The sequence below is a fragment of the Manacus candei genome, unplaced genomic scaffold, assembly GCF_025592945.1.
Source record: "Manacus candei isolate 608988 ecotype Guabito, Panama unplaced genomic scaffold, ASM2559294v1 h1tg000136l, whole genome shotgun sequence".
NCBI classification, from domain to species: domain Eukaryota; kingdom Metazoa; phylum Chordata; class Aves; order Passeriformes; family Pipridae; genus Manacus; species Manacus candei.
The window spans coordinates 1-23343 of NW_026138184.1; the positions used below are offsets into that span (position 1 = coordinate 1).

General features: G+C 55.4%; 4 protein-coding genes across 11 annotated transcripts in view; 2 read left to right on the plus strand and 2 right to left on the minus strand.

The window, feature by feature from the left end:
- Positions 1-6: 6 nt before the first annotated feature.
- On the minus strand, positions 7-1347 carry LOC127462683 (chloride channel protein ClC-Kb-like). Its single transcript, XM_051771511.1, has 5 exons — positions 950-1347; positions 735-863; positions 494-622; positions 255-394; positions 7-158 (listed from the first exon to the last, which is right to left on the minus strand). Exons 1-5 carry the CDS (start codon positions 1065-1067, stop codon positions 33-35), a joined length of 642 nt encoding a protein of 213 aa, XP_051627471.1. The 5' UTR covers positions 1068-1347; the 3' UTR covers positions 7-32.
- Positions 1348-1491: 144 nt separating this feature from the next.
- Positions 1492-2607, plus strand: HSPB7 (heat shock protein family B (small) member 7). Of its 2 annotated transcripts, none has more exons than XM_051771513.1 (3): positions 1492-1669; positions 1755-1888; positions 2108-2607. In XM_051771513.1, exons 1-3 carry the CDS (start codon positions 1615-1617, stop codon positions 2291-2293), a joined length of 375 nt encoding a protein of 124 aa, XP_051627473.1. In that variant the 5' UTR covers positions 1492-1614; the 3' UTR covers positions 2294-2607. The 2 variants fall into 2 exon arrangements, with proteins under 2 accessions (XP_051627473.1, XP_051627472.1); XM_051771512.1 differs by having other exon boundaries at positions 1493-1669; positions 1752-1888.
- A 1892-nt stretch (positions 2608-4499) lies between these two features.
- On the plus strand, positions 4500-16352 carry ZBTB17 (zinc finger and BTB domain containing 17). 2 transcript variants are annotated; one of them, XM_051771536.1, is made up of 17 exons: positions 4500-4622; positions 6007-6105; positions 6566-6662; positions 8361-8567; positions 8702-8887; positions 9131-9292; positions 9371-9487; positions 9879-10114; positions 10195-10337; positions 11013-11313; positions 11603-11690; positions 12130-12246; positions 12327-12447; positions 12565-12695; positions 12790-13005; positions 13840-13929; positions 15998-16352. In XM_051771536.1, the coding sequence occupies exons 2-17, from the start codon at positions 6100-6102 to the stop codon at positions 16258-16260; spliced, it is 2481 nt and encodes an 826-aa protein (XP_051627496.1). In that variant the 5' UTR covers positions 4500-4622; positions 6007-6099; the 3' UTR covers positions 16261-16352. The 2 variants fall into 2 exon arrangements, with proteins under 2 accessions (XP_051627496.1, XP_051627497.1); XM_051771537.1 differs by lacking the exon at positions 4500-4622 and adding an exon at positions 5069-5089.
- A 4100-nt stretch (positions 16353-20452) lies between these two features.
- The window catches only part of SPEN (spen family transcriptional repressor), a 77805-nt gene continuing 74914 nt past the window's right edge, over positions 20453-23343 (minus strand). For all 6 annotated transcript variants that reach the window (XM_051771519.1, XM_051771516.1, XM_051771518.1 and 3 more), the window contains 2 exons: positions 22670-22828; positions 20453-21904 (listed from right to left, as the gene is read on the minus strand). In XM_051771519.1, the coding sequence (XP_051627479.1) occupies positions 21773-21904; positions 22670-22828 (291 nt within the window). In that variant the 3' untranslated portion in view covers positions 20453-21772. The remainder of the gene's footprint in view (positions 21905-22669; positions 22829-23343) is intronic.

Below are 23343 nucleotides of genomic sequence, written 5' to 3' on the forward strand. Positions count from 1 at the left end.
GGTTCAGGCACAACCCCGATTTTTTGGGGGGGTTAAAATAAATCCCCCCCACTAGTTTTTTTAGGAGGTGGCACCCCCACCTCATACTCCCTCGTGACTGAGGTCCTCATCTTCCCCAGGTAGGCCGCGGCCACGGCGGAGAGGTGGACGTAGGGACCCTGGTGCCAAGGGGGGGACACGGCACTGAGCGTCCCCCCAGCGCGGCACCAACCACCACCACCGGCGATTCTGGGGGTCGGGGGGGGATCCCTTACCACTTTCCCAAGGAAAAGGCTGCTGCCACACATCAGGGTGCAGGTCAGCCCCACCACCCTGGCTCCGAAGTTCTGGATGGCCAGGTAGTCCTCCAGCACCACACCCATCAGGATGGTCTTCAGCTCTGGGATGCCAGAGCCTGGAGTGGAGAGAGGGCAGCATCCAAATTTGAGGGGTCGTCCTGATTACCAAGGGGGAGCTTTGGGGAGCTGGGGAGGTCGGGGTGCAGCTGGCTCACCTGCGGAGTGTGGGGTGATGCTCTGGGAGAAGCCAGTGGAGAAGGTGGCCAGAGCCGTGGGGTACAGGGTCCACGAGAGGTACTTGAGCACCCCGATGTCCCCAACCTCTTGGTAGAGCCAGCGGTGGGCTGGAGAAGAAGTGTCAGCAGGGAAAACACACCCCCACTCCAAAGACCCCCCCTATATCCTCGGGGAACCCTCAAACACCAGGTGAAGCACCTCATGGAGCCCCTCATTCACCTGCGTAGACCCTGGAGACGAGGTGGTCCATCATGAAGCTGATGGTGGCCATGAGGACTCCCAGGATGAAGAGGAAGTACCAATCCTCCCCGACACGGAAAAGCTGCTGCTTCACCCACTCCAAGCACACTGTGGGAGAGGAAAACACAGTGCTGACCCCCCCAAAAAAACACTCACCCCCCAAAAAAATCTCCCTTTTTTGGTGGGGGTCTCACCTCGGAGCCTTCTCCGGGCCGTGGGGCAGGGTCTCCACATGTGCTCCGACACCAGCACCCTCTCCTGCTCCTCCTCCTCCTTCTCCCCCCAGAGCCCCCCAGGGACGGGGTGCTCCATCCCAGGGACCTTTTTGGGGACAGCACCCCCTTTTTTTTCAGCACCCCCTCACCCGTCCTCCCACCTCAGCCTCCGCTGTGGGACTGAGGTTGCAAACGAGCTCATTAAAAACGACCTTGACGAAGCTGACGGACCCGCTGGGGCCGGAGCGAGCCGGGTTTTCCCCTCCCTCCACCACCTCCGAGCTCCCAATCCCCGCGTACATCCCGCGGCGGGGAGGATTTAATAAGTGTTTTAATTAATTATCCCGATTATTCCTTAATAATAGGCACCGCATTCCATGGCGTTGAGGTGGGGGGGGGACGGAGCGGGGAAAAATTTCCACCGTCTCCGGCGCAAGACCTAAATTTAGCCGGTTTTACGAGAGGTCTGGCAGGCGGCCGGGAGCTTTAACGAGGCTTTAAAAAGCTCGTCAAGTCGAAACATCCCGAAATAACCGATCCGGCGTCGCCTTCGCCGGGAGGAGGACGAGGAAGAGGCTCCTGCTCCTCCTCCCCCGCGGGAGCTGGGGGTCGCAGGTGGGGGGGAAGCAGCGGGTGAAGGTGAAATGGAGCTTTTCGGGAGCTTTGTCCGGCCCCACGGTGAGCCCTTGGGGTTCCCAGGTGAGTTTGGAGGCACCCAGGAGGCGTCGGGGGGGGGAATCCTCAGCAAGCCATGGCTGTGACCCCCCCAAAACCTCTCCAGCAGCTCGTTCCGGCAGCGCGGGCGCGGTGAAGACTCTGGGGAACACTTACCAGTTCACGGTGGACGTCAGCGACTTCGCCCCCGAGGACATCGTCGTCACCACCTCCAACAACCAGATCGAGGTGCACGCCGAGAAGGTGGGTGCTCCCTCCCTGCCCTGCTCACCCCCACACCGGGGGACCCCAAAATCCTCAACTGGCGGATGCGGGGACCCTCCAGCTCCCACCCAACAGCCACAGCCCCAACGTGGTTTAATTCACCGTTAATTAATAATTAATGGAGACCACAGGGAATAATGAGCCCCCATCCCGCCTGCACCCCAAACCCACCCCTTTTTCACCCGTTTTTCCCCCCAGCTGGCTGCGGATGGCACTGTCATGAACACCTTCACCCACAAATGCCAGCTGCCCGAGGACGTGGACCCCACGTCGGTGTCGTCCTCCCTGGGGGACAATGGCACGTTGACCATCCGTGCCCAGCGCCGGCCGGCCAAGCACTCCGAGCACGTCCAGCAAACCTTCCGGACTGAGATCAAGATCTGAGGGGTCGGGGGGCTCTTTTCCCCCCCTCCCCTCCCTCGTTAATGATTTGGGTGATTTGGGAAGGAGGTGGGATGTGGGGTAGGGAATGGGAGCGCTCCCTCTGCCGTGGGGTCAGACCTGTCCTGAGCTGCATCCCATCACTCACTGGAGAAACTCCGGAGGGGAGTCCCAGCTCCAGCAATTTTTAGCTGGCGCGTGTTGAGGGGGAAGATCCAGCGTGCCAAGAATCCTGCCGGGAGCCAGGTTCCCTTCCCAACCCTCCGCCGGAGCTTGTCTTTGTATATACAGCTTGGGATAAATTATTCGAGAACGTCTGCCTGCTGCCTTCTCCGTTTTTTCACGTTTCCTTGATGTTTTACCCCCAACCCGGGGTGTGGGTTCAGCCCTGAGGGGTGTCTCGGGAAGGGGTATTCCACCATCCCGACAAAATCCCATCCCACACCAGGAGCCGCTCCGGCGCCCGCTGTCCTGTTTATTTCCAGCCCAGGGTGACTCATTTCTTCCCCACCGCTCTATTTCTGAGCCATTCCCTCAGCTGCTCGGCTGCCGACCCACCTGGAAGGGCACCAAACCCTCCTTCTCCCCTCACCCACCCTCGCCCACCTTCCTTGGGATGCCCCACACGGGCCGGGATGATGGTCCCGCTGTAGCTGTCAAACCCAAGGGCTTCTTTTTGGGGGCCCAAAATGTCCCCCACGGGCCTGGCTCCATCTCCCTGTGTGTACAAACAACACTGAGGCGCCAGTTCGGGGCGAGGGACTGTTTATAGAAACCACAGAGCGCCCAGCTCGTGTTGCTGCTCCCGCTCCAAGGGCAGCTCATTCCTGTTCATCCCATAATGACTCGTGACTCCCATTAAACACCTGCAGCGTCCCAAACACGGCTGCTCCTGCCATCCCCTCCTCGGGTGGCTTGGCTCTCGCTCAGGGGGACTCCCCGCCACAGGGAAGATGGTTACAAGTTATTAATAAAGTTATGAATAAAGTTATTAGTGGCTATAAAAGCTCGGGCGATGCGCTGCCGCTGATCCTCAGCGATGGGACGGGGCGCTCCGTCCCAAAATGTCACCCCGGCACTCACTGCCGCGGTCACTGGTTGCCATCTAGTGGCCCTCGCTCAGGGAGATGCAATGGAAGGAGGAAGGAAATGGAAAAAAACACATTATTTCTGCTCAAATCCGTTGGTTTTGGATAGGGGAGATGGGGAGAGGACGAAGGGATGGGTTAGATCCCAGTGCCGAACACAGCCCACAGCAGCTGCGCCCCACTTGGGGCTTGTTTGTGGCAGGAAAGTGGGAAAAAAACCCTGGGATCAGTTTTGGAAGCAGTTTAATATCTTTATGAAATGATCTGGATGATCCAGGGGCACCCTCAGTCAGTTCCCAGTGGGCGCCAAGCTGGAATGTGGATGTGCCGGAGGGCAGGAGCTCTGCAGAGGGGTCGGGACAGGCTGGATCCGGGGACAAGGGGGAGCGTCAACAGGGCCAAGTGCCGGGTCCTGAACCTGGGTCAGGACAAACCCCTGGAACGCTCCAGGCTGGAAAGCCGGGTGTGCCCTGGGGGTGCCGGTGGCAGCGCTGGACACGACCCGGGTGTGCCCGGGGGGGCGAGAGGCCGATGGCCCCGGGCTGGGCCCGGCCCAGGGGGGGCACAGGAACAGGGCAGGGCCCGTCCCTGTGCTGGGCACGGCCGGGGCACCTCCAGCCCCGGGGGCACCGCCGGGACCCTCCGGACAAGGAGGACCCGGAGGGGCTGGAGCGTGTGCAGGGAAGGGAAGGGAGCTGGGAAGGGGCTGGAGCAGCAGGAGCAGCTGAGGGAGCTGGGGGGGCTCAGCCTGGAGAAAAGGAGGCTCAGGGGGGACCTTCTGGCTCTGCAACCCCCTGACAGGAGGAGGGAGCTGGGGGGGGGTTGGGCTCTGCTCCCAGGGAACAAGGGACAGGAGGAGAGGGAACGGCCTCAGGAGGAGGCGTAGGTTGGAAACTGGGGAAAACTCATGGAAAGGGCGCCCAGGCACTTGAACGGGCGAGCCGGGGCGGTGGCGGAGGGGACATCGCTGGAGGTGTTTACAACCCGTGCGATGCGGCCGATGGGGACACGTTTAATGATGAACACGGCGGTTCAACAAGGCGACCCCGACCCTTCCCCTCCGGCCCCTCCCGCCCCGCACTGTCATGGCGGCGCTGCTGAGGCGGCGGGAAGGGGGGGAGGTCACGTGACCGCGGGCGACGCCGCTTCCGCCCGGCGCCAAGATGGCGGCGCCCTTTGTCTGGTCGGTGTCACGGTGAAGGCCGCGGGCCGCGGGCGAGGCCCCGCCGGGCCCGGCATGGCAGGTACGGCCAGGGGGACCGCCGGGGCCCGGGGGGGGCTGCAGGAGCTGGAGAGGGGGTTTGAGAGGGGGCGGTTGCTGCGGCCCGGCTCGCTGGTGTGCGGTTTGGGGTCACCCCGGTGCGCGGCCCGAGGGTGTCTGAGGGGAGGCTGCGGGGGGGTCCTGCTGCCGAGGCCTGCAGGCCGGGGTCTGCCGGCTGTCGGGAGGGGAATGTCGGGGGGCTGTCGCGGTAGGAATGGGGCACTGCCAGCTCTCGACAGGGGCGTTGGGGGCCGGTGGGAGGAACGGGGGTCTCTGCGTTGTCATGAGGGGAACCGGGGCTGGGGGCTGTCTGGAGGGGAGCGGGGCGTTCCTGGTTGTCGTGAGGGGAGCAGGAGAGTCGTGGTTATCGTGAGACCAACCGGGTGCTGTCGTGAGGGGAACGGGGGACTCCTAGCTGTCGTGAGGGGAGTGGGGGGACTCGTGGTTATGGTGAGGGGAATGAGGGGCTGTCGTGAGGGGAATGAGGGGCTGTCGCGAGGGGAATTAAGGACTGTCGCGAGGGGAATGAGGGGCTGTCGTGAGGGGAATGGGGCTGTCGCGAGGGCAGCGAGGGGGTCCTGCCCATCGTGAGGGGAATGGGGGCTCGTGGCCGTGGCCCCCCCTCCCCAGGGTGTCCGTGCCCTCTATGACCCCCCCCCAGCCATGGGGGGACCAAACCCCTGCCCCCCCCTCGGGGAACAGCCCCCATCCCCTCAGGATGCCCAGAGACCCCCGTGGGGGACAGGGAGTGGGGCTCAGACACATCCCCAACCTCCCTGGCTGTCACCCACACCCGAGGGATGGGGGAAAACATCAGGAAAAACGGGAATTCTCCCGTATTGTGGCATTTTTGGCGTTGGGACAGCCCCCCCGGCTGTCCGTGCCCTGGCACCGATGACATGTTTCCCAGACAAGCTGCGTTTCTTCAGTGTCATTGCTGCATCAGAGGCTTCTCCCAGAATTCCAGCCCTCAGCCAGCATCCCAAGGGCAGTTTTTCCCCGAGGGTTTGTAGCTCATTCCGGGGGGTTTTCAGGGCAGAGCTCAAACTCAGGTGATGTCTCAATGTCCAGAGCTGCACCAGCACATCCCTGTGCCTGAAATCCAAACAACCAAGGGATCTTTGAGATGTCTGTTCCCTGTGGAGTGTCCACAGTGTCTCTCCTCATCCCCCTCCTCATGTCTTTCTCATTTTAGTTCCTTTCCACCACATTTTTTCCCTGTTTGTGATTATTTCCCCCCTCCTCACAGCTCACCCTCCACAAGCTCCATAGCCCTTCCCTATTCCATGATCTGTATTATTACCACCTCCTTGGCTGCTCTGCTCGGATCAGCTCCTAACTTTATTTTTCCATGGAAAACCTTGCAGAATCCGTTCCTGGAAATGAGGACAGACCCCTGTGGGCAGAGGCTGCGAGGGTTGGGGCCACGTTGTTTCCTGAGCTGACACACGAGGAGGGAGATGACGGTAGGCAGGGAATAAACCCCCTCTTCCCTTTCATCTCCCTGGGAATGGATGGCTGGGTGGTGACAGCGTTGAAAGGCCATGTTTAAATCACAATTTTTTCCTAATTTATTGAGGTTTTGGGGTTTTTAATAGGTGGGTGTTCCTGTGGTAGGGGTGGGGAGAGGTTGATATTGTTAATTAGGGAGAGCTTAACGGAGCTGGCGTGGGAAGCTCCCTGGGACTGCAGCCGCTGCATTTGTCTGTGTGTGGTGGGCGTAGGTGTGCTCATAATGAACTTTTCCCTGATTAATTGGATAATGAGACACTCGACAGCCACGTCGGGAGAGGTCGGGAGGGGAATCTGCTCCCACGGGGTGAAATCCGGGGGTGCCCTGCCCTGGGTCGGTGACTTTGCATCTCAGTGCCTTCAACACACGAGGCTTGGGGGTTAAAATGGAGGTTTTCATCCCATTTTTCCCAGGATGGCTGCGTAGAGACTGAGCTGAACACCTGGAAAGGGGGAGTCTCTGGAGGAGAGACACAGCCCTCTGGCCCTGGGTCCTCTGGATATCACAGGGGTGAGCCCATCCATCCTGGGGGTTTGGTCCAGGGGTTTGGGGTTTTTAAAGCTTGGAGGCAGGGGTTTTAGTGGATGAGGGGGATCTTGGCTCTGGGTGAGGGTGATACAGAGCTCACCCACACCTCCCTGCTGCGCTTCCGAGGAAGCTGGAACGTGAAGCTGTGGAGGAGACCACGGAAAATAGGAAGCGTTTTGGGAGGAGTCAAATTTCCTGGATTTTTACTTCCTTCTCAAAGCTGGGAAGCGAAGCTGAGGCGAGTCCAATCCTGGAACATTAAAAATCATCGTTCAGATGCAAAATACCTCCCACAAATTCCCAAAAATAGGCTTTTAGTGCCTCAAACCATCGTGATTCCTCAGGTCCTGCTGCGCTGAGCTCTCCGAGCACGGAATGCGTTGTTTATCCTGCTGGGAAAATCCTCCTCCTTCTTTCCAGGGCTTTGCAAACCATAGAAGGCCATACTATGTGGCAGTATTTTGATGAGTATTTTCATCCAAAGGACTGATTTTCCTGCCTCTCAGGGGTGCATTTTGGGACAGGCTGGGGGAGTTTGGTTAACAAGGACTTTGTGGTTTGGGGAGAAAGTTGTGCAACGAGTTCATTGCAACAACAAACAGGAGTGGAAATTCCTCTCTCCATGTGTGATCCGATGCTGTTGGAGATGTCCTGGCTTCTCATCCATGCTGGGAATGACCTTGGAAGCTGAACCAATCCTTGGGTGGAAGATCCTTCCCTCAGCATGTTGCTGGCACCCGCAGCTGACAGGAGGAGGCTCCCTCTGACTGTGCTGCTCGTGCTCCCACTCATCCAGAGGAAGGGACAGGAACTGGAAATGCCTGGTTTTGTGGATCCAAACCTTTTCCCAACTGGACACTTCCCATTTAGGAGCTGGTGTAGTGGAAAAACAACTGACATGGGCTGGAAGCTTTCAGAGACACACCGAGCATCGACTCCAGGAGCGCTTCCCCAGCCATAACCTTCCTGCTGCAGCATCCAGGACTCTGGGGACTTCCTGCTGGAACAATAACTGGATAGTCCCTATTTCCTTTCTCCTCCCTCCTTGCCCAATCCTTTGAAACAATCCCTTCAGCACAGGAATCATTGTTGGAAGACAAAGCCAAGTGAAAACCCTTCATTCACTTTCCACCCTGCAGGAGCAGCCCAGGACAGAACCTGATGTGTTTTGCTGACAAGGACCTGCTGGAAAATGGGGCTTTCAGAGTATTTCCAGGAGTTTTCAGCATTCCCTAGCCATGCTCTGAGAAGGGAGAACTCCCTCCAAGCACACGGTAGAAATAAGAAACTCCTCAGTATCGTGACATGAGCAGGAGCTGGAAGGTTTGGATGAACAACCCTCACACTGTGTCCTCAGCAGGAGCAGTGACACCAAAGGGACGATGGCACTTGTGTTTGTAGAGGTGACAAGGCTGGACCGGCTGAAAAGCAATAAATGTGTTTTAAATGCTGTCAGAGGGCTACAAATCATGTTGGCTGTTCCATGAACTCCTTCCAGCCCTGTGTTGGCGTTGTGGCTGTTCTGGGAGAGGATTTGGGGTTGGGTGTAGTGGGGGACGAGCTGAAATTCACCTTTTGGGGCCACGTTTTGTAACCAACAGGGCGATCACGTGGTGCTTTGTGTCACGTAGCACTGGGGGGTCTCAGCACCCCCCTGACCTCCTGTTTCCCTCCCCACAGCCATGGATTTCCCTCAGCACAGCAAACAGGTGCTGGAGCAGCTGAACCAGCAGCGGCAGCTGGGCCTGCTCTGTGACTGCACCTTCGTGGTGGACGGCATCGACTTCAAGGCCCACAAGGCCGTGCTGGCCGCCTGCAGCGAGTACTTCAGGATGCTCTTTGTGGACCAGAAGGACGTGGTGCACCTGGACATCAGCAATGCCGCAGGTGCAATGGGAGTTTGCATCCCGAATCCCGTATCAAACACGCTTTGGGTGTGGGACTCCTCACCTCGTTGTTCCAAGTGTTTGGAGCACTTTGAGGGTGAGAGCTCATTTCTGGTTGTGTCACCTCCCTCGCAGGCCTGGGCCAGGTTTTGGAGTTCATGTACACGGCTAAGCTGAGCCTAAGCCCCGACAACGTGGAGGACGTGTTGGCCGTGGCGGGTTTCCTGCAGATGCAGGAGGTTGTCAGCGCTTGCAACGCTCTCAAATCCCTCTCCGTGCCCCCAGAAAATCCCCCTGGGAGCCAGCAGCCCCCCGGGATTGGTACGTACCCTCCTGCTTCCCCTTATCCAGGGACACCCAGAATTTATCCACTTCTGCTTCATCCAGCCCAGAATTTATCCAGTCTGACCACCATCCAAACCCACATCCCGGGTGTATCCGGTGTGCCTGGGTGGGGTTTGATCCGCTTGTGCAGCACCAGCAGTTAAAGAATTGCTGCTTCCATGAGTTTTGTGGGATTTGGGAATCAGCAGAAGCTGGATGGCTTTGCCTCTTCCCTCGCAGGAGCAGAGAAGGCCGTGCTTGATGACAAGACCTCGGTGGCAGAAGCACTGGGGGACCTTGACAAAGTCCAAGCGGCTCCTCCCGACGCCGAGGGGAAGGAGGAGAAGCCGAAGGCTGCGGCACAGCCCGAGATGCCAGCCGAGCAGCTGCCTGGCCAGGAAGGTGAGTCACCAAGGGATGGCATCCCAAATCCTGCTGTCACCCCCAGCACACCCTGTCCTGACGCTTTGGTGTTTGTAGGGACAGAATCTGCCATCCAGGAAGGTCCCAAGGCCGAAATTCCCGGCCTCCCGCAGCCGTCGGAGAGCGTGGTGGGCAGTGGAAGCCCCACGGCGAGGGATGGCACCGGAACAGGAGGTGTGTTGGTGAGCAGGGCTGGGACAAATCAGGCAGGGCTTGATCCCTAATTTCCCTTGGAATTATTTGTGCTAGTGTGGGTTTTGCCACGCACATGCTGCATGGCACAGAGCTCCCGGGAGCAGCTTTCATGGAGCAGAGTGAGGGGAGTTGGGAAAATGCTCCTCTGTCTGTACAGGCTTTTGGAATTTAGGGCTAATCCCTTGCAAACCCAAAGTGATTCCAGGCAAAGGAGGCAATGGATGGGCTTTCAAGTCCCTTCCAACCCAAATATCTCTTTGATTTCCATGAGGCCCAATGCCAATCTCCTTAAGTTAGGAAATACAGATGGGTTTTGTGTCTCTGCTGCTGCTGCCAAACTTCAGCATCCCCATTTTCTACCTTCCTGCAGAGATGAAGCTGGAAAGGAAGGAGGAAGAGGGGGAGATGATGGTGGAGGAGGACGAGGCTAAAATCCCCGAGGAAGAGCCGCCCCAGTTGGAAAACGGAGAGAACGCCGAGGATAACGAGTCGGGGAGCACGGATTCCGGGCAGGAAAACTCGGGAGAGCCCCGGCTGCTGCGCTCTGGGACCTACAGCGACCGCACCGAGTCCAAGGCCTACGGCTCCGTCACACACAAGTGTGAGGTGAGGCCGGCACGGCTCCGAGCGGCACCTCCGGGAGCCTCGGGGACACCGGAGTGACAGTGTCCGTCTGTCCGTGCCAGGACTGCGGGAAGGAGTTCACCCACACCGGCAACTTCAAGCGGCACATCCGTATCCACACCGGGGAGAAGCCCTTCTCCTGCAGGGAGTGCAGCAAGGCCTTCTCCGACCCGGCCGCCTGCAAGGCCCACGAGAAGACACACAGGTGGAGGATGCCTGGAAAATGGGGGGTTTGCTGGGAACGATGGGATCCTTTGGAAACACATCGCTGTGTTGGGGTGTCCAGGAGATTTGTCCTTCTGCCCTGGTCCTTCCCTTTGGTGGTGGTTTCTGGACTTCCCATCCCTGGTTGGTTCAAGGTTGGATGGGGCTTGGAGCAGCCTGGTCTAGTGGGAGGTTTGATTTAGTGGGACCAACCTGATCTAGCTGAAGGTTTGATTTAGTGGGACCAACCTGATCTAGCTGAAGGTTTGATTTAGTGGGACCAACCTGATCTAGCTGAAGGTTTGATTTAGTGGGACTAACCTGGCCTAGCTGAAGGTTTGGTCTGGTGGGACCAACCTGGCCTAGCTGAAGGTTTGGTCTGGTGGGACCAACCTGGCCTAGCTGAAGGTTTGGTCTGGTGGGACCAACCTGGCCTAGCTGAAGGTTTGGTCTGGTGGGACCAACCTGGTCTAGTGGAAGGTTTGGTTTAGTGGGAACAACCTGGTCTAGTAGAACAAGATGAACTTTTAAGGTCCATCCCAGCCCAAACCATTCCATGATTCCGTGGCATCCTATGGGTCCGGATGGGTCTGGCTGGGCTGTGAAGCTCAGACTGGGGTGCTGAGACCTTGTCACTGGTTCTCCCTGTGGTTGTGACGTTCCCGTGTCCCCCCAGCCCACTGAAGCCCTACGGCTGTGAGGAATGTGGGAAGAGCTACCGGCTCATCAGCCTCCTGAACCTGCACAAGAAGCGGCACACGGGGGAGGCCAAGTACCGCTGCGAGGACTGCGGGAAGCTCTTCACCACCTCGGGCAACCTCAAGAGGCACCAGCTGGTCCACAGCGGGGAGAAGCCCTACCAGTGCGACTACTGCGGGCGCTCCTTCTCCGACCCCACCTCCAAGATGCGGCACCTGGAGACCCACGACACCGACAAGGAGCACAAGTGTCCCCACTGCGACAAGAAGTTCAACCAGGTGTGTTGGGGAGAGGGGGGAAAGGGAGGGGTCTGTCCCAGAGCTGTCCTGAAAGGGAGGGTTATCCATGGGGTGCAGTTTGGGGGGCCCAGGAATCCTTTCACAAGGGAAGCTTATCCATGGGGTGCAGCTGGGGGTGTCCTGGAGCTATCCTGAAGGGGTGGTTTATCCATGGGGTGCAGTTGGGAAGTCTCAGAGGCCACCCCAGAAGGGATCCACAGGGGTTGGGGTCACTCCAGAGGGCAGTGGGGTGATCTGGGGCTCTCTGCATCCCATTCTCCATCCCCAGGTGGGGAATTTGAAGGCTCACCTGAAGATCCACATCGCAGATGGGCCCCTGAAGTGTCGGGAATGTGGGAAGCAGTTCACCACGTCAGGTAGCACAGGGATGGGGGGTCTGGATGGTCTGGAGGGGACAGGGGGTGCTCTGGTGGAGGATCAGAGCCCGAGGAAAGATTTCATCTCAGGTTTAAACCTCTCCCTGTGGTTGTGCTGTGTGAATTCCTGATGTTCCCCATGGGGTCACAGCCTGGGAAGGAGCTTTTCATCCAGACTCTGGGGATGGGGATGTCTCCTTCCATCTCCTCCCAGTCTGCTGCAGAGCCAGAGGGTTGGGATGCTCCCAGTGGACTCTACTGATCCCCTCAAACACTGGGTGCTTGTCCTGGCTGTCCCCACTGACACAATCCTGTGCGGCCACTTCCCTCGATTGCTGTGCAGTCCCCGCTCGCTAAACAGCAACCGAGGGAGTGCTGGGAAGGGGGAAAGAGGGAGGGAGGGTGCTGTGTCCTGCAGCTGAGCCTGCCCTGCCCGCAGGGAACCTGAAGCGCCACCTGCGGATCCACAGCGGGGAGAAGCCCTACGTGTGCGTGCACTGCCAGCGCCAGTTCGCCGACCCCGGCGCGCTGCAGCGCCACGTCCGCATCCACACCGGTACGGACACCCTCCCTCCCTGCCCCCCATCCGTCCTTCCCCCCGCTCCCCACCACCTCTGCCCTGGCTCTTTTCCCCAGGAGAGAAGCCGTGCCAGTGCTTGATCTGCGGGAAGGCCTTCACGCAGGCGAGCTCCCTGATCGCCCACGTGCGCCAGCACACCGGGGAGAAGCCCTACGTGTGCGAGCGCTGCGGGAAGAGGTGAGGATCCACCTCGGGATTACCGGGATGGGCACGCCTGCCCTCGCCCTCCACGCCCGGGAGGGTGGTTGGTTGGAGGTGCCGGGGGTTGGTGTGACCGGGGTGTTGCTCCCAAAGGTTCGTCCAGTCGAGCCAGCTCGCCAACCACATCCGTCACCACGACAACATCCGGCCCCACAAATGCACCGTCTGCAACAAGGCCTTTGTCAACGTGGGCGACCTCTCCAAGCACATCATCATCCACACCGGTGGGTCCCGCTGGAGCAGCCCGGCTGTGCCTCCCAGAATCCCAAACCACCCCCCAGGTGACCCCCCAGCCCCCAATCCCCCTCTGCTCCCCAGGGGAGAAGCCGTTCCTGTGTGACAAGTGCGGCCGGGGCTTCAACCGGGTGGACAACCTGCGCTCCCACGTGAAGACGGTGCACCAGGGCAAGGCCGGGATCAAAATCCTGGAGCCCGAGGAAGGCGACGAGGTCAACATCGTCACCGTGGCCTCCGATGACATGGTGACATTGGCCACCGAGGCTCTGGCTGCCACCGCGGTCACACAGCTCACGGGTGAGCTGGGGGCGTCCTCGGGGGTCCCCAAGGGGGGGTTGTCCATGGGGAGCAGTTGGGGGTCCTCAGAGCCATCCCAGAAGGGAAACTTAACCATGGGAATGCAGCTTGGAGGTCCCAGAGCTATCCTGAAAGGGAGGTTTATCCATGGGGTGCAGTTGGGGGGTCCCAGGAACCCTCTGACAAGGGAAGCTTATCCATAGGATGCAGCTGGGGGATCCTGGAGCTGTCCCAAAACGGAGGCTTATTTATGGGGGTGCAGCTTGGGGGTCCCAGGAGCCACCCTAAAAGGGAAACTTGTCCATGGAGTGTGGCTTGGGGGTCCCAGAACTGTCCCAAAAGGGAAGGTGAACCCCTAAGGGGCAGCTCGGGGTTCCAAGAGACACCCCAAAGGTGAGATTTTTTTCCATTAGGGGCAGCTTAGTGGTCCCAGAAGCCCTTCCATGGGGAAAACTTGTCCACTGGGAGCAGCTTGGGTGTCCTGGGGCTGCCCTGCAAGGGAGGTTTATCCATGGGGTGCACCTTGGGGGTCTCAGAGCTGTCCCAAAAGGCAGGTTTATCCACAGGATGCAGCTTGGGGGGGGCCCCAAGAGCCACCCCAAAAGGGAGATCTGTTTGTGGGGGCAGTTTAGGGCTCCCAGAGGCCACCCCAAAGTGAGGCTCATCCATGGGGGGCATCTCGGAGCTCCTGGAACATCCCCCAGTCGCTGGAGGTTTATCCAAGGGTACAACATCCCGAGGCTGGGAAACCACATCCCACGGGAGCCCTTCCCGGGCCCAGGGAGGGGGGTCCTGCCCGGGCGGGACCCCAAACCCCATCCCCTTGTCCCGCAGTGGTGCCCGTGGCGGCCGCGGTGACGGCGGACGAGACCGAGGCACTCAAGGCTGAGATCACCAAGGCTGTGAAGCAGGTGCAGGAGGCAGGTGAGCTGGGAATGCCGGGAATGGGACAGCGGGAATGGGAACAGCGGGAATGGGAACAGCGGGAATGGGAACAGCGGGAATGGGACAGTGGGAACACTGGGAATGGGACAGTGGGAATGGGACAATGGGAACGGGACAGTGGGAATGGGACAGTGGGAACACTGGGAATGGGACAGTGGGAACGGGACAGTGGGAATGGGACAGTGGGAACACTGGGAATGGGACAGTGGGAACGGGACAGTGGGAATGGGACAGTGGGAACACTGGGAATGGGACAGTGGGAACGGGACAGCGGGAATGGGACAGTGGGAACACTGGGAATGGGACAGCAGGAATGGGAACAGCGGGAATGGGAACAGCGGGAATGGGACAGCGGGAATGGGAACAGCGGGAATGGGACAGTGGGAACACTGGGAATGGGACAGCAGGAATGGGACAGCAGGAATGGGAACTCCAGGAATGGGACAGTGGGAATGGGAACACTGGGAATGGGAAGCAGGAATGGGAATGCTAGGAATGGGAACACTGGGAATGGGACAGAGGAAATGCTCCCACCCCCTCCCAGCACCCCGTGGTGCCTCTTCCAGCGTTGCTGACATTATCCCATGGCTCTGGTTTCCAGAAAATCTTTGACATTCCCAACCTCTCAATTTTTGGGGGAGGGATGTTTATGTTTCTCTTGAGAGTAAAACTTTTACTTACGTGAGACGAGCGTCGTGTTGGAGCTCAGGGCACCTTTAATGGGATCAGTAATGTGAACAAATACCAATAGTTTATGTTATATTAATGTTATATTAGATATTTATCTATAAAAAGAATTGTATAATATAAATTATAATACAAAATTAAACTGTAATTATTTAAAATAAAATATAAAAATACAAATTGATATTAAAAATATAAAAATAAAATACAAAATGTATGATATATAAAATACATATAAAATATATAAATAAAATATAAAATATGTATAAAATACATAGTATGTGTAAAATACATATAAAAATAGATATAAAATAAAATACATAATATATGTAAAATACATATAAACATAGATATAAATAAAATATATATAGTATATAAAATACTTATAAAAATAGGTATATAAAATATGTATAAAAATAGATATAAAATATGAAATATATAAAATAAATATAAAAATATATATGTATAAAAATAGATATGAATAAAATATAAAATGTATATGTAAAAGACATATTAATATATAAACAAAATATAAAAATAGATAAAATACATATAAAATATATAAATTATAAAATATATATATAAAATATATAAACAAAATAAAAAAATTATGTAATATATAAAATTATATATAAAATGCATATATAAAATAGATACAATACATAATATATAATACATATATAAAAATGTATAATATACATTAAAATATTAAAAATGTAGATTAAAGGTGGACTATAATTATTACATTATATAATGTAAATTTTATATTACATTATAAAGTTTATGTTAATAAATACTAATATAATTAATATGTTTAAATAATAATAATAATAATAATAATAATAATAATAATAATAATAATAATAATGTGGACTTAAAGAAGCAAATATGAAAGAGCATCTAAAAGTTAATTACAAAAGGCAAGTGCTGCATGTTTTCCCAAAGTGCTGCCAGTGAGTCCTGAGCCAGAGCCCTTGGAGGGTTTGGCACCCTCGGCCCTGGCCTGTCCCAGAGCCCGTCCCTGCAGTGCCAGCTCCAGTGCCAGCTCCAAACCCAGCTCTGATCCCAGCTCCAGTCCCAGCTCCAATCCCAGCTCCAGTGCCAGCTCCAAACCCAGCTCTGATCCCAGCTCCAATCCCAGCTCCAATCCCAGCTGCAATCCCAGCTCCAATCCCAACTCCGATCCCAGCTGCAATCCCAGCCGCAATCCCAGCTCCAATCCCAGCTCCAATCCCAACTCCAGTCCCAGCTCCGATCCCACTCCGATCCCACTCCAATCCCACTCCAATCCCACTCCAATCCCACTCCAATCCCACTCCAATTCCAACTCCGATCCCAGCCCGTGTGTGTTCCTGTCCCGCAGACCCCACCACGCAGATCCTGTACGCCTGCGATTCCTGCGGGGAGAAGTTCCTGGACGCCTCCAGCCTGGCGCAGCACGTGCGCATCCACACGGCGCAGGCGCTCGTCATGTTCCAGGCGGACGCCGACTTCTACCAACCCTACGGCTCCTCCTGGCCCCCCGAGCAGGTGCTGCCCGCGGGGGAGCTGCTGTTCCGCGCCCGGGACGGCCCCCCCGAGCCGCCCCCCGCGCCCCCCGCCCCGGAGCAGCCCCCCCCCGAGTGACCCCCGGCCTCTATTTAACAGACAGCTCGGCACCGGTGTACAAAGTGTATTTCTGGCAGGAAAGAGATGGAATAAATGGCAATATTTTCTAACGCTGATGGTCGGGGAGGGACGACCCCTCCCGGGTGGTGTTGTGGGGGTCTCGCAGAGCTGGAGCCCGCGGGGGGACTGAATCCAGTTCATCCCAACGAGGGCGGTTCATGGAAATGGGGATAAATGAGATGATAATGGAAAAAAACCAAGGTGGTCGAAGGTTTGCAAATGGTGATTTTGGGGTAAAGCCCAGGGCGATCCTCCGCCTGCTGCCCCCTCACTGAAGGGGGAGGGGAGGGACAGGGGAGAGCTTGTTTTGGGGTAAAAAATGGACAGAAACATGCTGTGGGATGGAAGTGGGAAGGGAGACTGTCCTGCCCCCCCAGGGCTCTGGGGGCTCGAGCACGGACACCCCACAAGGACCTCCTGGCCTTGCAGCTGGGAATGGGGCAGGGGGCTGTGTGTCCATCCATGTCTGTCCCTGTCACTGTCACCCACCTGGGTCTGGGGGCTGCCCCTCCCCCCCACGGGGGGCTGGGCTGAGGGAGGGGCCTCTGGGGGGGAAGGGGCAGGAACCCTGGAATGTGTGCAGCTGGACAGGCACCCCCTGCTCTGCTCCCTGGGCCCCCCCAGCTCCACAGGGGGGCTGAGGGACAGGGGTGTGTCCAGCCGGGAGTGGGGGTGAGTGGACAGACAGATGGACACACACAGGTGGCTGTAGGTCCAGCTGGACACACAGACAGCTCCATGGGGGGGTGGGTGGAGGGTTGGATAGTGACATGGACACTGCTGGGCACACAGTTCCACATCCAGCTGGACACCTGGACACATGTCCATCCGTGTGCCCACCCCTACAACCACCTGTGTGTCCGTCTGTCTCATCCCCCTTCCTCAGTCTGGGGCCCTGTGGGGGTTGGAGTATCCAGGGACAGGCTGGACACGTCCAGCCGGACACACGGACGGGTCTGTGGACAGGGACATGTTCAGCTGGGAACAAGGAGGGTGGCCCTGGATGGACGGATGGACGGATGGATGGATGGATGGATGGATGGACAGACATGCAGGCAGATGGCCCGGGGCTCATCCAGCTGGACACACAGACAGTCCCATGTACAGCGGGACACACAGACACTTGGACGTACAGTTGGACAGACAGACACCCACCCACCCAGACACTCCTCCACTCATGGACATAAATGCCCCAAAAGCATTTTTTTTGCCCCAAAGGCCTCTCTGGAAAATCAGCAATTTTGCACCCCCACCCCACCCCCGTCCATGTGTCTGTCCCTGCGTCAGTCCCTGTGTCCATCTCCCAGCCCGGGGTGCTGGGGGTGCTCAGGGCTATCCTGGCTCCAGACAGACAGACACACGGACAGTGCTGGGGCTGGGAAGGGCCTGACCCTGCCCAGGGGGTGGGAAGTGTCTGGCTGGGTGGGTGTCCGTCCGTCTGTCCAGCTGCACATCTAAGTGTCCAGTGGATGCACACGTGTCCAACTGTCTGTGCAACTGTCCATGTGTCCGTCCACACATCCAGTCATCCACACAGCTGTCCATGTGTCCGGCTGGGAGTCCAACTGTCCGTGTGTCGGGGTGGCCCTGACACCGACTGTACATCCAGGGGGACTGTCTGTGTGTCGGTCTGTCTGTCTGAACGTGCAGCCGTCCATGAGTCCAGCTGGGCCTGCTCCTGTCCGTGTGTCCATCCCACCCCTGTGATCCCAACAGGGCACTGGAGCACAGAGCAGGGGCTGCACATCCAGCCAGACACACCGGTGGTTGGACAGATGGACACACAGATGGCTGGACATGCAGACACACGGACAGGGCACGTCCAGCTGGACAGACACCCACCCAGATGGACGCTCCCTTTTCTGCATCCACAAAAGCCCCAAAAATGCACTTTTTGCCCCAAAGGCCCCTCTGAAAACCCAGCACCCCTGCCTTGCCCCTCTCACAGTCCCGCTGTCCCAGCGTCCGTCTGTCTGTGCCCTGTCCATGTGTCTGGAGCCGCGATTGGGCCCAAAACCCCCTCCCAGCCCTGTGACTGGGGGCTGCCATGAGGACAGACAGACAGATGGACACAGCTGTGGGGCGGGGGTGTGAAATCGCTGATTTTCCAGAGGGGCCTTTGGGGCAGAAAGTGCATTTTTGATGCATTTATGCCTAGCGGTGGAGGAGTGTCTGGCTGGGTGGGTGTCTGTCTGTCTGGCCAGCTGCATATCCAGGTGTCTGAGTGTCTGGCTGGATGTACACCCGTTCTGCTGTCCGTACACCTGTCCATCTGTCCATTTGCAGCACAACCATCCCCATTTATAACTGAACCCCGTCCGTCTGTCCAGTTCCATGTTCGACCATCCACGTACCCCCCTGTGCCTCTGGACAAACAGCTGTCCGTGTGTCCATCTGTCCGTGCAGCCATCCGTTCCCCTGGCTGGACAGGCACTGTCTGTGTGTCCGGCTGTCTGTCCATCTGTCCGTGCATCCACTCACACACCCGTCGTCTGACCGTCCATGTGACCAGTGGACAGACACCTGTCCGTGTATCCAGCTGGACGTACAACTGTCTGTGTGTCGGCACCACCAAGACAGTGTCTGTACATCCAGGTGGACTGTCCACGTGTCCGTCTGTCCGTCCATGTGTCCGCCTGTCCGTCCATGTGTCCATCTGTCCATCCATGTCTCCATCTGTCTGGACATGCAGCCATCTGTGTGTCCAGCTGGACGTGGGAGTGTTCATGTGTCCGGCACCTGGACACAGGGACAGTCACATATCCAGCTGGACAGACAGACATCTGTGCATCCAGTCGGAACAAAGGATAGACACTTGTACATCCAGCTGGACAGACAAACAGATACCCCCCCCCATGGACATCCCTCCATCCCTCCATCTGGATGTGCCCCATTCGTGTCTCCAGCTGGACCTGCACCCACCCATCTTTCCCATGGAACACACAATTGTCTGTCCAGTTCCACATGCAACTGTCCATGTGTCTGTCTGTGCATCCATCCACGTCCTCATGGCTGTCCACCCATCCACCCATCTATCCTTCCATCCATCCATCCTTCCATCCATCCATTCATCCACCCGCCCACCCATCCATCCATCCTTCCATCCACCCATCCGTCCATCCTTCCATCCATCCATCCATCCATCCTTCCATCCATCCATCCTTCCATCCACCCACCCATCCGTCCGTGTCCCGGTGCTTTGGGTGAGGAGGGGGATGGGCCCAGCTCGATGGCCAGTCCAGGCCCACCTGGACAGATGGACACTGCAGGAACACCCAGACACATGGACTGGTGCCCCCCACACCTCTGGAAAAGCACCCAAAAATGCCCTTTTTGCCCCAAAGGCCCCACTCCAACACCAGCAGGCTCGGGCCCTTTCCCCCGCCCCAATAATCCACGTCCATCTCTCCACGCCCCATCCTTGTGTCCATGCGTCCATCTGTCCATCCCACCACAATCCCACCTCTCTGGGGCAAGGCAGGAGGTCCGAGGCCCCATCCTGACCCCCCCCAGCAGTACCTGGGGGGCTCCCTGAGATGTCCCTGGCCGGGCTCCAACACCCACCTCCATCCTGGGGCACCAGCACCACCTTTTTGTGCTGTTTTTACCCCAAAACAGGCTCTGTTCTGCCTCCCACCCCCTGCCATGGGCCTGCAGGTGCAGGGTGAGGATCTTCCCTGGCTTTGGGGCCCACCCCCCAAATCCTCTCCTGAATCTCCTTTTTTACCATATCTACTTGATTTTAACCCATCTGCACCAGCATTAATTAACTGGGGGGTTTGGTGGCTCCCACCGGTGCTGCTTCAGGTGGGAAGGGTTTGGCAGGATTTTGGGTGGGAAAGGAGTGAAGAACATCCAGATTGACTCAGTTTTGAAAGGCTGATGTATATCAATAATTCAGGGATAATTTTCAGTAAGGAATTAGTAGTGAGATTAAAAGTGGGGTAAAATCCTGCAATTCTGATTTTCAATTATCCATGACACGGATGATAATAAAGAGAAATCTGGCCTAGTCCAGTAAAATTACCACTTTTTTTTCTGGTGCTTTTTGAAGAAGAAATGAAGTGGCCCCTCCTGGGGAGCCCCCAAACCTCCCTTTTGCCCTCTCCCCCCTCCCAGGCAGCCGAGGGACGAGGTCGTGGCGCTGACGTGTTTTGTATTTTTTAATAAAGTTCGTAATCCAATGGACACACAAAACAAAACTGCGCTGAGAAAAAAAAAAGAACCAAAATAAACCAAAAAAAAAAAACCAAAACAAAAAAAACAAGAAACCAAGTTCCATAAATTAATTAAGTGTTAGGGGAGGCGAGGGGGGCCGGGCAGAGTCTTTGTACAAGTGTATAACACTTCCACAGCTGATGAGACGAGGGGATGTTTAAATGAAGCGCACTTACAAATGAGTGACAATACAAAGTCTGAGTATGAAAATAAGATTTTTTTTCTCTGAAAACACATTTTTGGCACAGATTAAAAAAAAATGTATGTTGTGGGGATTTGATTTTTTTTTCTTTTTTTTTTAAAGTCAGTATTATATATATTTATATATATTATATATATATTTATATATACACACACCCACTGAGTTCTGCATATCCCACCAGGAAGGAAAAAAAGCTCTCCCTTTTGTGTTTTTATTTTTTTTTTTGTTTGCTTTGTATTTTCTTGCTTTTTCAGTGTAAACTGTACATCCCAGATGAAGAGAAGACGGCTGCAGCAGGGGCAGGTGGAGGAAGAGGAGGGTTCAACATCCGGACAAAACAACCCCAAAAAGAAAATAAAAATTTAAAAAAAAAAAAACAAAAAAAAAAACAAAAGAAGAAGAAAAAAAAACCAACAATGAAACAACCAATAAAATAAAAAATGCCTGTGTGAAATGCTCCTTGACCCACAAATGTCAGCAGAGTCCCTGCGGAACGTCCACGCAGCTCAATGTGTGTCAAGACATCCAGAACGTCACAGCGTCTCCAACTGTGCAAAGTCCGAGTCACTAATTTAGTGCAAAGGCAGTTCAGGTTCTTTTTTCATTTTTTTTCCTTTTTTTTTTGTTAAAAAAAATAAGCCATCCTTTTCTTTTTTTCTTTTTTTTTTTTTGTGGTTTTTTTTCGTGGGTTTTTTTGTATTTTTTCCCCAAAAAGGAGGCACAGGAACCCAAGCCCAGTCCACCTGCTGAGTGCATCAGTTGTCCATAAGCTAAAGCAACATGTAAACATACGGTTTGATCGAGGCCGGTCGGGCAGGAGGCTGGTTTCTGGCAGCATTTTTCTTGTTTCATAACCTTCTCTCTCCTTCTTTTGATTTAGTTTTGATTTGAAAATTAAATTTTTTTTGTTGTTGTTGTGGGCTGTTTGTTTTTTTTTTTCTTTTTGGTAATTTTTTTTTTTTTTTTGCTGCAGGGCCTTGGATAAAAATTAAAAAATAAAAATAAAAATAAAAAATTAAAATAATAAAAAGTCAGTAACTGGTAAACAGCTCATACCGACGCGATGACAATCATGAGGTGAGGAGAGATGTTGGAGATGCTGGCGAGGAGGTCCGGGGCGAGGCGGGACAGGTGGCTTTCCGAAAATTCGCAGGGTGGGAAGATCTGCAGAACGTAGGCAGGCTGAGGGGAGGGGAAAAAACCACAGATTAGAGCCAGTCCTAAAGCCAGGCCTGAAATGTTTAAAACCGGGACATTCAGGTGATTTTTTTTTGGTGTTTAAAGGCTCCTCGATTTTGTATAAAACAAAAGACAAGTGTGGTTTCCCAGGTGGGGAGTTTTCCACATGTAAGATGTGAGAGCTGGTTGGTTTTATTGGGAAAGGGAGAAAAATTCCAAATAATTAGTTATTTCAGTGGTTGCTCTGAGCGCTGACAGCTCATGCTGGGTTCTTTACACCCAGAATTAAATTACACACACAGGTTAAATTTGATTCGGGGCAGCAACACACCGGGAATAAACACTCCAGAGCAACAAACCCAAATGCGTTTCCCAAGAAAACAGCAGGTGTCCTGGAAAAATCAGGATGTGGGGAAGAAATAAGGACTCTACTTCAGAGTTGAAGAGGTAGAAAATGGGTTTGGCTGGTTTTCATCCCAAGATGTTGGGCTGGGAACAAACCAATGGTTTTCATCCCAAGGTGCTGGGCCGGGAACCAACCAAACATACATTTGGGGTTTTTTTGTGGCTTCGGGGTTGGTTTTCAGTGAGTTTATCAGTTCCATCGATGTGTTTGACTGGGGATGCAAACGGGGGGGGTTCACTGCTACCAACAGGCAGCTCGAGCAGAACCCCAACCGAAGCTGGAGGGGGGGGAAGGACAGACAGACAGACTGCTGTGGACTGGTCGGTTAATCCCTGGTGTTCCAGGGGTTTCTGTGCCGGTACCTGGTTGGAGCCGGGGTTGGGGACGTTGATGATCCCTGCAGCCTGTTTGGCCTGCAGGTAACTGATGAAGGCAGCCTTGAGTGACTCGGTCTGACTGACCACGTCCTCCTGGTCGCGGCCGCAGGGCAGGGCCAGCAGCAGGCAGTAATCGCTCTCCACCTGCCAGGGAGGACATGGGTTGGGTTAGATGGTGGATGGACACGTGTCTTCCTGCCATACCCCCTCCTATCTGGGGGGAAAATCCTGCCTTTGAAGTCCCTGATGTTACAATTTGTTCCCCAGAGAAGCTGTGGCTGCCCCATCCCTGGAAGTGTCCAAGGCCAGGTTGGACGGGGCTTGGAGCAATCTGGGACAGTGGGAGGTGTCCCTGCCCACAGCAAGGGTGGAATGGGATGAGCTTTAAGGTCTCTCCAACCCAAACCATTCTGGGGTTCTGTGATTTCAACACACCAGGAGATGGTGAAAAGGACTGAAAACACATTTCCATGGCCACCCGAACTCCACGTTCCACCTTTCTCAGACACGTTGGAGCCAGCAGGAATTTGTCCCAGGGCTGAGGGATGAGTGACTTCAAAGGTTTCCCAACTCCACCATTCCTTTTTCCATAAATGCAGAGTAAGAGCTATTGCTCACCACTTGTAATCCATGTTACACACGCTCTGGGATGAAGGAAT

Excerpts from the sequence above, each read along its gene's own strand:
- ZBTB17 (XM_051771536.1), top strand. Across the intron at positions 9,488-9,878 it reads GGATGGCACCGGAACAGGAG|AGATGAAGCTGGAAAGGAAG; the intron begins GTGTGTTGGTGA and ends ACCTTCCTGCAG. Across the intron at positions 12,247-12,326 it reads CCACGTCCGCATCCACACCG|GAGAGAAGCCGTGCCAGTGC; the intron begins GTACGGACACCC and ends TCTTTTCCCCAG.
- LOC127462683 (XM_051771511.1), bottom strand. The coding sequence starts at position 1,067 with ATGGAGCACCCCGTCCCTGGGGGGCTCTGGGGGGAGAAGGAGGAGGAG. Across the intron at positions 864-949 it reads GGCCCGGAGAAGGCTCCGAG|TGTGCTTGGAGTGGGTGAAG; the intron begins GTGAGACCCCCA and ends CCTCTCCCACAG. Across the intron at positions 623-734 it reads CGTCTCCAGGGTCTACGCAG|CCCACCGCTGGCTCTACCAA; the intron begins GTGAATGAGGGG and ends CTTCTTCTCCAG.
- HSPB7 (XM_051771512.1), top strand. The coding sequence starts at position 1,615 with ATGGAGCTTTTCGGGAGCTTTGTCCGGCCCCACGGTGAGCCCTTGGGG. Across the intron at positions 1,670-1,751 it reads TGAGCCCTTGGGGTTCCCAG|CAGCTCGTTCCGGCAGCGCG; the intron begins GTGAGTTTGGAG and ends AAACCTCTCCAG. Across the intron at positions 1,889-2,107 it reads TCGAGGTGCACGCCGAGAAG|CTGGCTGCGGATGGCACTGT; the intron begins GTGGGTGCTCCC and ends TTTTCCCCCCAG.